Source organism: Mesoplodon densirostris, chromosome 2, assembly GCF_025265405.1.
Source record: "Mesoplodon densirostris isolate mMesDen1 chromosome 2, mMesDen1 primary haplotype, whole genome shotgun sequence".
In the NCBI taxonomy this organism is placed as follows: domain Eukaryota; kingdom Metazoa; phylum Chordata; class Mammalia; order Artiodactyla; family Ziphiidae; genus Mesoplodon; species Mesoplodon densirostris.
In genome coordinates, this window is record NC_082662.1 from 60079903 (window position 1) to 60095641 (window position 15739).

A 15739-nucleotide genomic window follows, 5' to 3' on the forward strand; every position below is an offset into this window, starting at 1 on the left:
GCCCCCTGTGGAAGGTAGTGACATACTTGCCTTATGAAAGGAAGCTGAGGGCATATTGAGAGCATTTTGAATTTAGATGTGTAGCTTGTGTGGGTGTCAGACAATTGTCTCTTAGCTGGTGCCCTGCAGAAGGACCCTCCTTCGGGAAAGTCTGTCTGAGAAAGGTGAACTGGGCTTGTAAGGCTAGGATACACACATGAGGTAACCAGCTCCTGGTGCACACGGTTTTCCAGAGTTACCCTGGGCAGGTGGGAAGCCTTTCTGCTTTCTGTGGAAGAGATTCCAACTTGGCTCCCTGCCACCACCAAACACAAATGTGTTGATTTTTCTTTTTTTGAGCTCCCAACCCTTGCAACCTTCCAAAAATATATCAAACCAGCCATCAGGGCACCGAAATAATACTACTACTAATAAGTAGCTTTGCCTAGACTTACATAAACAACACTTCTGAGGTAAACTTTGCCCCAGAGGTCTGGACACACTCTTTTTATGTAACCAGCTTACTAATAATTACTAGACTTGGGTGCATTAACCCTGAAAATAGATTTTAATAGCAGGCCCCCAAAACAAAAGACATGAAACGACAATTAAAAAAAACAAATGTGCACCAACTAGAAAAACACTTGGCAGCCAGCTCCAGCCCAAGCTAAGACACCCTCCTCTCCCCGCACAAAGACCTCCTCCCCTACCCGCCCTGCCAGCAGGATGAGAGTAGGCTCGGGACCCCGCCCCCCCATCCCCGCCCCGCCTCAGGCTCGCCTTCCTCGTGGCCCCTCCCTCTTCCGCTCCTCTCAGCCGGGTTCCAGGAGCTGAGGTCAAATTGTCGGAGCACGCTGATTTGCATAGCCCAATGGCTGCGCGCATGCAAATGAAGCGGGTGGTGGTTGGCTGGGGGTTGGCAGGATAACTCCGGCGAGGGGAGCCTTTGTCCTTCAGTGGCTGTGAGGCAGCTGCCGCGTCGCAGTAGTGGACCGTGGCGAGGCGGGGGGCCGAGAGCCAGCGGGCGAGCGAAAGAGGGGGGCAGGAGGGGCGGACGGCGCGGTGGTGGCGGGCGCTGGAGGAGCCTGAGAAGGAGTGCAGAAAGCAGGCACCCGCGCGCCCGCGGTGGCAGGAGCAGCCCGCAAGCCGCTCTCTCTCTGTAGGGCACCTGCAGTTGCAATATGACTTTGGAGGAATTCTCGGCTGGAGAGCAGAAGACCGAAAGGTAAGTCAGCCGGATCTTCTGCCTGAACTCTGCTTGCCCACTGCGCACACCCCAGTGCTGCCGGGCTGTGCAAGGTTTGCGGGGAGCGAGCGGTTAAAAGTTTGCAGAGGGTACTTCCTATCCCGCCTTTCTTCCTCGGGACACTAGAGGCGTGCGTGGACAGAAAGAGCGTGCCCCCCACGCCGGTCGAGCCCCTCGAGCCTTTGCAAAGGGCAGAAGTGACCGTCCCTACCGGTGCGGCTCCTGCGGCCGGCAGCCTGTGGCTTCGCCCAGCGCCGGGGACTGGCAGTGCCCTCGGGAGAGGGTGGCGGGTGGCACTCTCGGGGTTTCTTACTGGACGCCCGACCTCTGGGCGTGCGAGGGGTCACGGCGGGGGGGTGACAGCCCGGGAACCCCGGCTTTGCAAAGGCCCAGGTGCGCCGTGGCGCGTGCACTCGGGAGGGAGGGTCGCGGCGCAGGGCGAGGGGTCCGCGACGGCCCCGAGGGGCGGCGGGCTGACGGGATCCCCTTGCTCTGCCTGCGTGTAGGATGGATAAGGTGGGGGATGCCCTCGAGGAAGTGCTCAGCAAAGCCCTGAGTCAGCGCACCATCACCGTCGGGGTGTACGAGGCTGCCAAGCTGCTCAACGTGTAAGTGGAATCCTCGCGTGTCCCTCGTGGTTCCTCTTCCTGCCCCAGCCCGGAGAGGTCGCCTTCCAGGGGCGCCTCCTCGGCCAGCAGCGCCACTTCCTGCCGCTTTCCATCTGCCCTGAGGCTGCTTGTCCCAAGGGGAGCAAGCGGGCCGGGGCGCGACCCCCGGGACGTGGGCGCGGGGTACGGGCGCCCACGCGGCGGGTCTTGCCTTTGGGCTCACCAGCCCCGTCCCTGCCCGCAGCGACCCCGATAACGTGGTGCTGTGCCTGCTGGCGGCGGACGAGGACGACGACAGGGACGTGGCTCTGCAGATCCACTTCACCCTGATCCAGGCGTTCTGCTGCGAGAACGACATCGACATCCTGCGTGTCAGCAACCCTGGCCGGCTGGCCGAGCTCCTGCTCCTGGAGAGTGACGCGGGCCCCGCGTTGAGCGAGGGCGCGGAGCAGCCCCCGGACTTGCACTGTGTGCTGGTGACGGTAAGGGAGAAGGGGACTGCGGGCAGGACGTGGTTAGAGTCCTGGCAGGAAGTCCGCAACGGCTGAAAGTCGCCTGACTCCAGATCTGGAATGTGTGAGGTTCAAGAGCTGGGCGCCTTTGCCCCATTAAAGAGTGTGGCTGGACTTTCAGCCGAGATGTGCTAGTTTCATCCTTGGGATTTTCTCTGGTACGGAACGTGTCTAAGCACGTTGGAGGCTGCCAGAGCGGAAGAGATCCATGTGAGTCAGCATCGTCAGCCCAGCTACTCCCTACCTACATCTGCACTACCTCCCGTGACTAATTCCTTTAACAGGGCAGATTAGATAAAGCCAAATAAATTCCTGGCTCACCCTCATTAAGGAGTCAGCTTCATTCTCTGCCAGTCAGAGCTAAAAATAGAAATGGTGTAGGAGACAGACCTTATTAATTCCCTAGAAATGTATTGAGAAGATAGAGGGGAAATTTTTTCTTTGCAATCTTGCATATTTTAAAATGGAGCTCCCCCCACCCCCATAAAAACCTTTGGTAGGTCGATAACTTGTGTTTACAGAGGTAAATGTGATCGTTTTGTCTTTTGCATTTTACTACTTTTTGGCTGATCTCCTTAAGTGGCAGCCTAATTATTTTGCTACTCCTGAAAAAATACTACTGTCTCTTTTGGGAGGATAACAGGTGGCAGTTCTAGTTAACTGCTATGCAGCTCTCACCTCCTGGTAGCCCAGCATGGAAATATTTCTCACAGTTGTTTCACTCAGGTCTCTGCCAAGGTACAAGTTTGGTAGGGCAAGCCTGTGAATAATACTACCATGCAAAACTGAATAAATATTATGAAAACATATATATATATATATATATATATATATATATATATATGGCTCAGTGGGTTTCATGTACTCAGACTATACTCAGACTTTGCAGAGTACAGCTTAGTAGAGAATTACCCTGAATGATTTTGCAGGAAACCCAGCTACCTAGAAGAAATTTTATTTCTTATGGTTGTAACAGGTCTCTGTGTCACACAGCCAATGTATAGAATGTTCGAGTGTCTTCCCCTCAAAAGTGGTGTAATAAGTAGCAAAGGCTGACTTTTTTTTTAATAGTAAATTTATTTTTTCTAAATTTGTTACCAGAATCCACATTCATCACAGTGGAAGGATCCTGCCTTAAGTCAACTTATTTGTTTTTGCCGGGAAAGTCGCTACATGGATCAGTGGGTTCCAGTGATTAATCTCCCTGAACGGTGATGGCATCTGAATGAAAATAACTGAACCAAATTGCACTGAAGTTTTGAAATACCTTTGTAGTTACTCAAGCAGTTACTCCCTACACTGATGCAAGGATTACAGAAACTGATGTCAAGGGGCTGAGTGAGTTCAACTACATGTTCTGGGAGCCCGGAGATAGATGACTTTGCAGATGGAAAGAGGTGAAAATGAAGAAGGAAGCTGTGTGGAAACAGAAATACAAGTCAAAAGGAACAAAAATTACAAAGAACCACGCAGGAAGGAAAACAAAACTATGTATTAATTTAGGATGGTTGAGTTACATTTAAATAAACCAAATATGCTTTGTTAAAGTTTCAATGTGCGGCAGTAGTTTGGGTAATTTTGGTTTATATGCCCTCAAGTAAAAAAGAAAAAAGCAGAAAGGGTTAATCATATTTTAAAACCATATTTTATTGTATTTTGATGAGATGTTAAATTCTCAAAGTTTTATTATAAATTGTACTAAGTTATTTTATGACATGAAAGGTTATTTATGCTATAAATTTTTTGAAACAATACTTACAATAAACTGGTATGGAATAATTGCATCATTTCTTTATGTGTGTTTTGTTTCTTTTAACTTGGACTTTCTTTTAAACAAGTTTCTTTTTAATATGGAAAAATTAAAACCCTTGTGAAATCATATACATATAGTATATGTGTCTGTATATATAGATGTGTGTGTGTATGTGTATATAATTCTTTTCCACGCTTAAACATTTGGGCCAGACATGGGGGCATAATATTGCTTTTCATTTATTCTTTAGTGGACATTTTAGTGATGCCCTGCTGTACCCTACATCCAAAGTCAGAAAAACGAAGATTTAAGAGGAGTTGGGGTTGGAGTTAGGGAACAGGAGTGTTAGAAATTGCACTTGCAAAACCTGAATAAATATTTATAGTTCAATGATACTAGTGCTGTAATAAGATTATATGCAACATACTAAGGAGGCAGAGGGGAGAGAGTGACCAAAGGTACCTACAAGACCAGTGAAGTTTTTCCTGGAGAGAGATTATTTTATTTGGATCTTAAAACAGGAAGAGGATATTGCTAGCAGCAGCACTAGTTTCTGAAAAGGTGTGGAGGCCCGAAAGACCAAAACCTGTTCAGGGAACAAAGTGATTCTGTGTGTGCCTCTGGTGTAGAAAGATAAGGGAGAGATAAGGCTGAAAGGTAAGTGGCAATTAGGCCCAGACTGTAAAGGGCATTCTGTGTCACCCTTAGCTTTCGGGCTTCCTTCTGTAAACTTTGGCCAGTCTGCAGAGGCCTTCACGCAGGGAGTGACGTGATCAGTGTTCTAGGAAGATAACACTGGGGACTGAAAGACGGGTTATTGGGATAATCGGCTGTAGGTAAGAAGGCCAATTAGAAAGTGACTGGAACAGTCCAAGGCTGTGCATTTTGCAGAAGCATATTCAGGGAACAAACAGGGAAGTGGCCTGCTAAATATTCTGGTACCCTTATTCTCTTTCTAGAGCTGTGTGCCTTCCAGCTGAACATGTCTGCTATGGTTCTGAGGGGTTTGGTTAAATTAGATGGGAGAGGTGAAAGAAAAGAGCAAAAGAAATGAAAGGCTTCAGCAGAACAGTCATCTTTTACTTGGAACAGTCACTTGATAATTAACTGCAATAACCTCCTGTAGATACAGCCAAAGAAAGCAAAAATGCCTACTGAGGCAAGGCCTAATATAGCTTTGGTCTACATGATTTTTCTTTGCCTACTTCTCAAACCATAACCCCCCATGGCTCCCCTGCCATCTGTCTCCCACCCTTGTTGTGACTACATACAATCAAGAAAAAGTAGAAATCAGAGGAGAGAAAACCAGCTAACAGTAACTAAAAGCTCCACATTTCTGCATATTTTAGGAATAACATAGGCCCATGAACCCTCCACCTTGCAATTAAGTTTCTGTTTTCACATCTACTAGAAATGTGGGTTTTTAGGCCTTGTTTAGACTTGTTGTATCTTATTTAAGCTAGTGCCTGATCCAAAACATAACTGATATTTAATATTTGTTTCTTACATTATCAAAAGATTGAGAGCAGTGAGTTTTAAACAGAATTTTTTTTTCATTCCCACTAAAGTAAAAATATTTTCAATTCTTTCCCACAGCTACTTGATTAAAAACGCTTCTGCAAAGATGAGAGAATTAAACTAGGAAGGCAGAGTGGGGAGAAGCAGCATTGCTTGGTGCAAAGAGCATGGGGTACAGCCAGGATCAGTCCCAGTGCATCCCGTTTTCCTCATCAGCAAAATGGAGATAAAATTAACCATCTTGCAGAGTTGTTTCGCTCCTACAGGACTGTAACTTCCCTGAAGGTAAGAAACAATGTCTGGTTCATAATTGTAGCCCAGTACTTAGCACACTTCTCAGCAAGCAGTAGGTGTTGAATTTATATTTGTTGACTAGGGTCTTCCCTGGTGGTCCCATGGTTAAGACTCCACCTTTTCAATGTAGGGGGTGTGGGTTCAATCCCTGCTCAGGGAACTAAGATCCCACATAGCATGGCGAAAAAAAAAAATTTGTTGACTAAATGATTTAGAAATAATAGATGCAAACTACCTGGCATCTGATAGGTGCCAATACAGTGTGTCTATTACTAAAACTTAGGTGATAGCAATAGAAAAACTTTTAAGGCATCAGAGAAATCTGTTGCTTATAACATGGTATATATATTTTAAGAAAAGTGTTTTGAATCTGTATTCTCAATTCATAGTACTTAGAGATATGAAGTAGTAGTATGCATCCTTCAGATTGTTTGGTTTCAGAAAAATCTCAACAATTAATTCAGTGTTGTTTTAGTTTTTAAGTTTTAACTGTTGTTATTTGTTCCTGATTGAACATAACCCAAAAGTAACAAGGCATTGAAAAATCCAATCTGAAACAATTGAGTTAATTGTAAACAAGTGTGCAATTACCAGGGCAGATTCTGCCTCTAAATGATGCTAATATTTTTTAGTTGTCTCTTTAAATGCCTACTTATTGCAAGCAGGTGAAAATGTTACAACAAGGACAAAAATCCCCTCCTCTACCTACGGTGTGTTGTTTGTGGAAAATACCTATTTTTTTCCACTGGCAGCTTCACCTCAGTGTCGTAAATAGCATTGACTTCTCCTGCCTACAGTTCACCAAGGCCCTCAGTAAGTTAAACTTATATAACAAAAGGACTCATGAAGGTAACTAATCTCCCATAATACATGTTTTACTTCCCAAATAAAGAAAAAAGGGTCATGACTAGGAAAGAGCTGTTTGTATATTGTTAATTGGAAGTATTTTCAAAGCTTGTTTTGAGATGCCTTACTGTAACCCTTCTAAAATCATTGTCTCCCAATTTTCAACTATATGGGTTAAATTTTATTCTTTGATATGTGGTAGACGGCTGTAAGCAGTGAGGTGCGTTTCCTTTAAATGACCAAGACTCTCAATGGCATGATTTAACACCAAGCCAGTGTCCCTCAAGTTGAGTTGAATCTTTTTTTGTTCCTTTTTAACAATCCTTAGATAAACATAAGAAACTGTGTAAAACGTTATATTCATGAAGATCACCAAGAAGTACTTAGTGAGAGCTTATTATGGGCAAGGGGCTATGCTGGTTACATTGAAGTCTAGGAAAAATCAGACACTTACCCTGGCCTCAAGGAGTTCCCAGCCTAGTGAAGTAACTAGGCATGCACATCAATAGATGTAATCCAAAGCAAAAGTGCCCAGTAACATAAGAAAGGCCCAGAGAAATGCTATGAGAATTAAAAGGGTAGAGATTTCTGGAGGGCACATGGGGATGACAAGTAGAAAAAGTCTGTAAGTTCTTTTTTTTTTTTTTTTTTTTTTTTTTTTTTTTGTGGTACGCGGGCCTCTCACTGTGGCTTCTCCCGTTGCAGAGCACAGACTCCGGACGCGCAGACTCCGGACGCTCAGGCTCAGCGGCCATGGCTCAGGGGCCCAGCCGCTCCGCAGCATGTGGGATCTTCCCGGACCAGGGCACAAGCCCACGTCCCCTGCATCGGCAGGCGGACTCTCAACCACTGCGCCACCAGGGAAGCCCCAAAGTCTGTAAGTTCTTTGATCAGAAGCTAGCATCGTATTTTGCAACCACACAAATTACTTAATTGATTGAATATTGAATGTAATTCTGCTAAGTGCTGTGGAGAATACACAGATGTAGCCTATAAGAGCACTTGTCTTTAAGAAGTTTATCATCAAATAAGGAAATTGTGAAGGTTAGCACATTCACTTCTTTAATGCTATTTATTGAAAGCCCATCATGTACCTGACACTGTGTTAGGTCCCGGGGCTACAAAAGTGAAAAAACAAGGTCTCTGCCTTCAAGGATGTGTGCAATTTAGTGTAGCAGACTGACACCTGTGATGCAGGGTGATTAGTGATGATGTGCTATGTTCAAGGCCTAAGTGTTCCTGAGGGTCGGGAAGGTTTGCCAGATCCAGTGAAACCCAAAGGATGAAGAGATCTGCCAGGGGACTGTGAAGGGCACGTCTTCCCGGACAGGAACTGCAGCTCTCGAGTGTATGTTTGAGGCATGTTTGGGGCGAGTTTCTGAGGCAACCACACCACTCACATAGGGCTTACTACACGCTGAGCACAGCTCTAAGAACCTTATGGTAACTCATTAACCTCACAACAACTCTATGGAAGTAAGTATCAGTACTATTATTGCCTCTGTTTTGAAGGTGAAGAGACTGATACACAGAGAGAGAAATCTGCCCAGAGTTTGTTAGTAAGTGACAAGTCCAGGATGCACACTGAAGCAGTCTGGCCCTGGAATCCATCTTCTCCAATGACAGGTGATAATGTGGGAAAAGGTGGTAGCGAGGACCATGAAGGGCCCTGCAAGCCAGCCTTTTTTTCATTAGGTGATAGAAAGCCATTTAAAGACTTAAAACTGAGAAAATAGGCAGGGTGCTATTACCACCATGACAGAGGCTAGGAAAAGATGAGAAACTGTGGCTCACAAAGTCCTAATGCGAGGTTGGAAACTGGTAGCCAAGAGAAATTTGGCTCACATGATGTTTAAAAACAGTTTTGGGGGGGGAATCAGTTGCCAACGTTTAAACATGGAGAAATTTCTTCGAAAAATCTTTATTTCTGTTGTTGCTTGGAAATTTGCTGTATGTGGCAACAGTGGGCCCACATTCTGCATGGCAGCAATTGGCTGCAGCTGAGGGAGGCTCCTCCCTTTTAGACAAAGATTTCCAGTTTGCCACAGACCTCACCCCTCCCTATTGTTAACTTAAGCCTGCTGGACTCACTTAGGCTTCCCTTCCTAATCCTTTTAGGCATGTGAGGTCCACACTTCACTCCCCAATGACAAATATGTCTCAGATTCTTCCTGTGTAAAATGAGGGATTTGCCCTCCAGAATTTCTCACATTGTTCTGATAATAATGAAGACCTAGCATTTTTAATAGTGTTAAAAATACAGCTTTAAGACCCCTTTCCAGGAGCTTCAGATTAAGTGGGGCTGGGAAAATTCTCAGAATTTATTTTTTTAACAAGTAAATTCAGGTAATTCTTATTATCAGGGAAGTTTGAGAAACACTGCCTGCTTTCTTGGAGTTCTTCCAGCTGAAATTCAGCAGAATCACGCTTAATGAAGTTTGGTGGGGGGCGGGGGCGGGGGCGGGGGCAGGGAGCAGCTTTCACCACATCAGTTTCCAGTCTCCCTGATGTTAGCCCACCAGCAGCTGAGGGATACATGTTTCTCTGCAAAGATTGAAGAGATTCTCGGGGAAGAGGTATAACCAGAACAACTTGCTACGTGTGGACAGTTAGAATTTACTAGTTTACTAAGGTGATTACTGTACAAGTTACAAGAACTACAAAAGGTGGGAGGTCCACAGACAGGTTGGCTTTTAGCACTGCCTTGAACTGACCGATCAACAGACCCGTTATGTGCCAGACACAGCACTGGGCACTTGGACAAGAAGCTGAGAGCATGATAAAAACAACCTGTTGTACAGAGTACCGCTCAACATCAGGCACAAGGTAAGGAGCTCGGAGAGTGAGTGGAGTTCCTATTTTTGTTATATCCATTAGCACTCTCTGGCTTATAATGTGCTTTCACATTTATTAATCCATTTGATTCCTTGCCAAAGCACCTGAGGCTCAGAGAAGTCAAGAGACCCCTCCAAAGCCACATGGAGAGGAAGGTGAAAATCAAAATTCTATTGTGAGCTCCATCTCTCAAAGACACCAACCAGACAGCACAGGTTAACCCGGGAGGCTGAAACTAATTGCATCTAATCTTTTACTTACCTAGTAAATGGGACAGAACCCCTGGAAAACTAAAGGAGACAAAAAAACCGGAGGAGAGAATTCTAAGAATTGTTCTCTTTCATCCTGTAACCGCATCACAGAAGTGATTTTTGTGTCCTTGGGTACTTTATGCTAACGTATTTTCTAAAAATAAGTGTCTGAGAACTTATTATGCAGAAAAGCTGCAAAGTTCCCTAGTATCTCCACTTAATACCTTATTACATCACCACACTGTAACCATCAAAATAAGCACTCTGCAAAGAGGCTCACCTGGAGAAGAGCCTTCTGATTTCCTTTTGCTTCTTTGTATAACTGTTAAGGACAGAGCTGGTAAAAGATCAAGAATAAGAGTTTAGCAGTTAAGACAATAGGCTTTTCTAGCCAGAAAGAGCTGAGTTTGGGTACTGGATCCCAGCTAGGGCTTGGGAAACTAGTGTAACTTCTCTCAGCCTCAGTTATTTCTCCCAGAAAATGGGAAAATAAACAAGGCTTATATCATTGATTTTTTGTGGGGTTTAAAGGAAACAATGCAGAGAAAGCAAAGCACTTGGCTCAGTTCCTGGAAGTACTGGATATATGTAACCTAACAATAATTGCATCTCCCACGATAATTACATCTCCCACGAGTGGGTAATTTTCTATGCATGTATGTTAATGTATGTTATGTATGTATTTTGTATCATTATTCTATGTTTGTAAATTAGAGGGTGACTTAAGTGAAAAAGAAACCCTCCAGCAAACTACATAGCTGAACAGAACTGAATATGGAAAGACATTATCCAATTAAATTATGTTAATTTCCACGAATCTAGTTTCTCCTCTCCATTACCATTAACTTAATTTGGTCCTTTATCATTCATTTGGATTATCAGAGCAGTTTCTGTTCAAAATCAAACATTGAGCGCATACTGTGTGCCAAGTTCTGTGCTGGAACTTACTATAGAAAGATGATTATGGTGCAGTTTCTACCTGCAGGCTAGTGTAGGGAGCTGACAGACACAGAGAATTTAAGGTGGTGTGGTGCCTTGGCATTTTGGGCATGCTGTGTGTGTGTGTGTGTGGTGCCTTGGCATTTTGGGCATGCTGTGTGTGTGTGTGTGTGTGTGTGGTGCCTTGGCATTTGGGGCATGCTGTGTGTGTGTGTGTATGTGTGGTGCCTTGGCATTTTGGGCATGCTGTGTGCGTGTGTGTGTGTGTGTGTGTGTGTTTAGGGTGGTGGTGGTGAGGAAGCCTTCCAGGAAAGAGTGATGCTTGACCTGAGTCCTAAAGCACGGTTAGAAGAGAGTCAGGGGAGAAAAATGCGGTGCATGAGGGACTTTCAGTCTGTGGTGTTTGCTACAGGATTAACTGTTAAGGAAGGGAGTGGAGAAAGGTAGGCTGAAAAGGTAGACAGAGACCAGCTCATAGAAGGCCTTGTATGTCCTTCTAAGGAGCATGGCTTTGCCCTGCAGGCAATGAGGGGATGCCGAGGATTTTACATAGAAAAGTAAAATGGGCTAACAGCGGTCTATGGTTTACTCTTCTCAGAGGCATTTAATTGCCCAGATCAGTGCAATGGGATTTGAGGGGAGTGTAATGTAAAGGGACAGCTGTTCATAGTTCTTGTCTGTCCTGCTCCCTTCCTTCCTTCCATGAACCTTCTTTCTTGTTAGCACCCCTCACCCCAGCCTCAAAAGTAGATTTGGAATATAGGCCTGGCTCATCTTCCTGGCCATGGTGATTGGTGTGGGGATAGATAATGTGACTTCAGCTGGGCCAATCAGAAATCTTCCTGAGACTTTTCTGCCAGAGTAGAAAAAAGTCTGTAGTCTTTTTGCAGTGCCACCAAGCTAATGGATGAGTCTAGACTTGCTGGCAGCTGCTTACCTGCCGCGGAGAGTAAGTCTATTAAAGAGTCAAGGGCAGAGGTGACACTTGAAAGCAGAGCTAAATCCAGCTGTACCTGAAGGGAGGCCCATGGATTTTTTTTTTTTTTTTTTTTTTTTCTTTGTGGTACGCGGGCCTCTCACTGCTGCGGCCTCTCCCGTTGCGGAGCACAGGCTCCGGACGCGCAGGCTCAGCGGCCATGGCTCACGGGCCCAGCCGCTCCGCGGCATGTGGAATCCTCCCGGACCGGGGCACGAACCCGCGTACCCTGCATTGGCAGGCGGACTCTCAACCACTGCGCCACCAGGGAAGCCCCATGGATTTTTTAATATGTGTAATTTCATTTTCAACTAAAAATCGGGTTTTAGTTTTATTTGCAACTAGAAGTAGGACTGAGGGATTTCCTGGATGCGAGACTTTCAGGGCCAAAACTGAGACAGTCCCAAGTAAACAGAAACAGTTGGCTATCCTAATACCAGGGGCAACCACAGAGGCTGGAGTCTAGATGGGACGTTTTCCATTAGTTCAGTCAAGGGATGATACATGCCTGAACTTGCAGTTGATGAGGAAAATCAGGGGTGGATTTTAGATATATTTGGGAAATGAAATAGGCAAGACTGGGTGATCAGATGTAAGGAATGAAGGGGAATTCTTGAATGCCTCTCAGGATTCCAGCTGGGGCAATTTAATGATGATACTGATGTCAATTAAAGTTTTGCAAGGGGAGATGGCTTTAGTCTTGGACACATTTTGTTTCAAGTCCTTGTGTGACTATCTGTTAAAAATGTCCAGTAGAATAGGTAAGTTGGATGCTTGGATAAAAGGTGGGCTGGATGTTTGGATTTGGGAATCTTCAGCGTATACTAACAGAGTGGATGAGCTGTTTAATAATCTGTTTAATTTTTGTTATATTCACTAGTTTAACCCCTCATATAAGCGATATCATACAGTATTTGTTTTTCTCTGTCGAAATGCACTTAGCATAATACCCTCCAAATCCCATCCATGTTATTGCAAATGGCAAAATTTCATTCTTTTATATGGTTGAGTAGTATTCCATTGACTATATTTATATACCACACCTTCTTTATTCATTTGTCTGTTGATGGACACTAAGGTTAATTCCATATCTTGGCTATTGTAAATAATGCTGCTATGAACATTGGGGTGCGTGTATCTTTTCAAATTAGTATTTTTGTTCTTTTCAGATACATACCCAGGAGTGGAATTGCTGGGTCATATGGTAGTTTTCTCACTTGATTAATTTTAAAATTCCCAAAGTTATTTTGCCTCCCTGCCCGCCCCCCCCATTCAAACCATGCTAGTTATGAAGACAGACTATGGGCTGTAGAATCTAGCTGACGTGGGTGTGTGGAATTAGGGTCTGTACTTCTTAGTTGTTGGATCCTGCATAACTCGCTTGACTTCTCTGAGCCTCAGTTCCTCATCTGTAGTATAGAGTTAAATAAAGTCTACTTTCCTTTCCAGGGTTGTTGTGAGGCTTAAATGGGAGGATACACGTGGAGTGTCCAGCCCGGTGTCAGTGTTTGGTCCCTCCTTTCCCCAGGGCCTCACACAGATGTCTGTAAATATCGACAGATGTATGAGCTATATTGAAATGTACTTCATTGATGTCAGATCTACAAGGGTTTATGGGAAAATGTCTCAAGGTTAAAAGTAGGAAGGATCTGCTGCACATGGACAATTCTTGGCGTGCAGTTCTCCAAAGGGATGCTTGTCTTCAGATATACTGTAAAGCTTCTTCACCATTTCTGCCACATCCAAGTACAAGCTGTGCTATTATATACCCACATTTTTGAAAATATAAATTGGCTTACTTTTTATTTAAATCTGTTTTAGAAGGAAACTTTATATCACAACTTGCTCAGTGAGTGACTACTTTTCCCCTGCCCCCAGCATATCAACTTACAGATCCAGAGGGTCTTTGTGATATCACATGGTTAATGTCCTATGTCAGGACCAGATTTCAGGTCTTTTGTGGCTGGAGCTCTCTCTTCTATCACTAAGCTCTGTGTGTGTGTGTGTGTGTGTGTGTGTGTGAAGATGGCATGATTGGATCTAGAGACCAGGAGTAGCAATTTGCACATAGATGTCTCAGCTGTAGATTTAACATGCAAATTTGAGACCTTACCATTATATATCTCGGCCAGTCCAATTACTTGCTTTCATTATTGAATAGATTACCTAGGAGGATTTATAAGGTATAAAAATGCTTTGTATGTAAAATTAATTCTCAATACACCTAAAACTTTAACTTCTGCTCCTTTATGCTAAGCATTGCTCTCTCCATAGTTCTATTTTATAGCATCAGTTGTCTTCTACAGATTAATACATTAAGTCATATAGCATTTCAGGATACATTTATTTGGACTGCATTTTCTTCCAGTGCAGAGAAAATATTGGTTTCTTAAAAAACTAGTCGTTGAGGTGAGGGTTCCTGAGACCAACTGTATGCATATGTTTGCCCAGGACTAGCCTATAGCTAAATGGCCTTTAATAGATGTGATTGACTCAGATAAGGAAACAGCAATTGGGGAAGCATCTGAAAGGAAAGGTTATTTGCTGCTCACAGCGGCAAAGGGGTAGAGTAGCAAGCAGGGCCATGCTCTGGAAGCAAGCTAAAGGCAATAGTCATGCCAGGTTGTGCAAAGATGGCTTAGAGCTGATGGCAGGACAGGTTCTACACAGTCAGAGCCGTGAGCCCGAAGTTTGTAAATCTAGACACAGGGACTCAAAAGACTGTCCACCTAGCCCCAAGTAAGAAGGCTTATGGTGAATGTCCATATGTATATGTGTAACAGACCCTTGCCGATGAGAAGCTGGTCACAGTGCATGTCCAGGAGAGCTGGACCTGCATCTCCACATTTAGCTCCCACATTACCAGCAGGCTTGAGTTCTTTGTTCATACCATTAAGGTTGTATACCTTTTCATCTGCCACGTTTACTTACCTAGTCTACCCATTTCAGCTTCATTGTCCTCCATCCCCTTATCCCTACCCAAGTCCCATCTACCACCCCCAATCCCGTCCTCCATTGAAAGTCACAGGAACTTCTGGTAATTTGGTCTGAGCCAGTGAAAGTGCTGGTCAGTTGCTGCCTATTTTTCATGACTAACGTGTCTAAATTCTTCAGTCCTTTCCTAGGAAGGGCTGAGTGGCTATCTATCTTTTGCCCCTACCCTTTGTAGTGTGTGTGTGCTGGTTTTCGGAAGCAGGGGCCATCTCTTTAGCTTGCTCAGCCCATAACCTTGTTGGCTGCCTTCTCCCCAGCTTTCTGGATGACGCTGTCCCTCCCTTCACCTCTGTGGGAATCGCAGCTCTGGAGGAAGGGACTGGGCAGGAGGCAGGGTACCTTCAACAAACACTTGGTGACTATGAGTCTTCAAGTCTGATGACTTTCCATTTGTTGTCTGTTTCTATGGTCACAGCCGGGTCTCAGGTTGGGAAAGAGCCTTCCACACACAGTGAATCACTACGCCACTCTTCCTTAACAACTTCCACTGCCTTCCGGGTGCTTGCAGGGTAAGTGGTATGGGAGATGCTCTGCACACTAGCTTTGAGCTCACTTTTCTCCTCCTCCTGCCATTCCCTCCCAAGACTTCATTCCAATGCATACAGGGTTTCTTCGTCTCTCAAGACCTAGTTCGAACACCACCTCCCTTGGAAGCCTTCTCAGACTTTGCTGATATGGAGGTAGCCCTCCTTCCTCTGGGCTCTCACGGCACTGTGTGTTCACCTGAGTTCAGGCACTTTGCACACGGTACTATAATTATTAGTTTATATGTTGGTTATTCCCACCCTTCCTTGCCCTAGTCTGTGAGCTTCTCACAGGCTGGTGTGAGCCTTATTCATTTGAGTGTAATCAGAGCCTGAGTTCCTACCTGGCTCTCAGCAGGTGCTCAGAAAATGTTAACTGAATGAATGCAGGAAAAGGGGAAGAGAATTGGTCTTCTGTTAATTTATTGAGCAAAATACAGTAGGAAGATTCAATGAGGCACTGA

The 15739-nt window shown here is 44.8% G+C and overlaps 1 protein-coding gene across 1 annotated transcript; it reads left to right on the top strand.

Annotated features, from left to right (window-relative positions):
- The first annotated feature begins 943 nt into the window (after positions 1-943).
- On the top strand, positions 944-4124 carry GADD45A (growth arrest and DNA damage inducible alpha). The gene is made up of 4 exons (XM_060089940.1): positions 944-1204; positions 1732-1833; positions 2078-2315; positions 3447-4124. Exons 1-4 carry the CDS (start codon positions 1161-1163, stop codon positions 3558-3560), a joined length of 498 nt encoding a protein of 165 aa, XP_059945923.1. The 5' UTR covers positions 944-1160; the 3' UTR covers positions 3561-4124.
- Positions 4125-15739: the final 11615 nt, after the last annotated feature.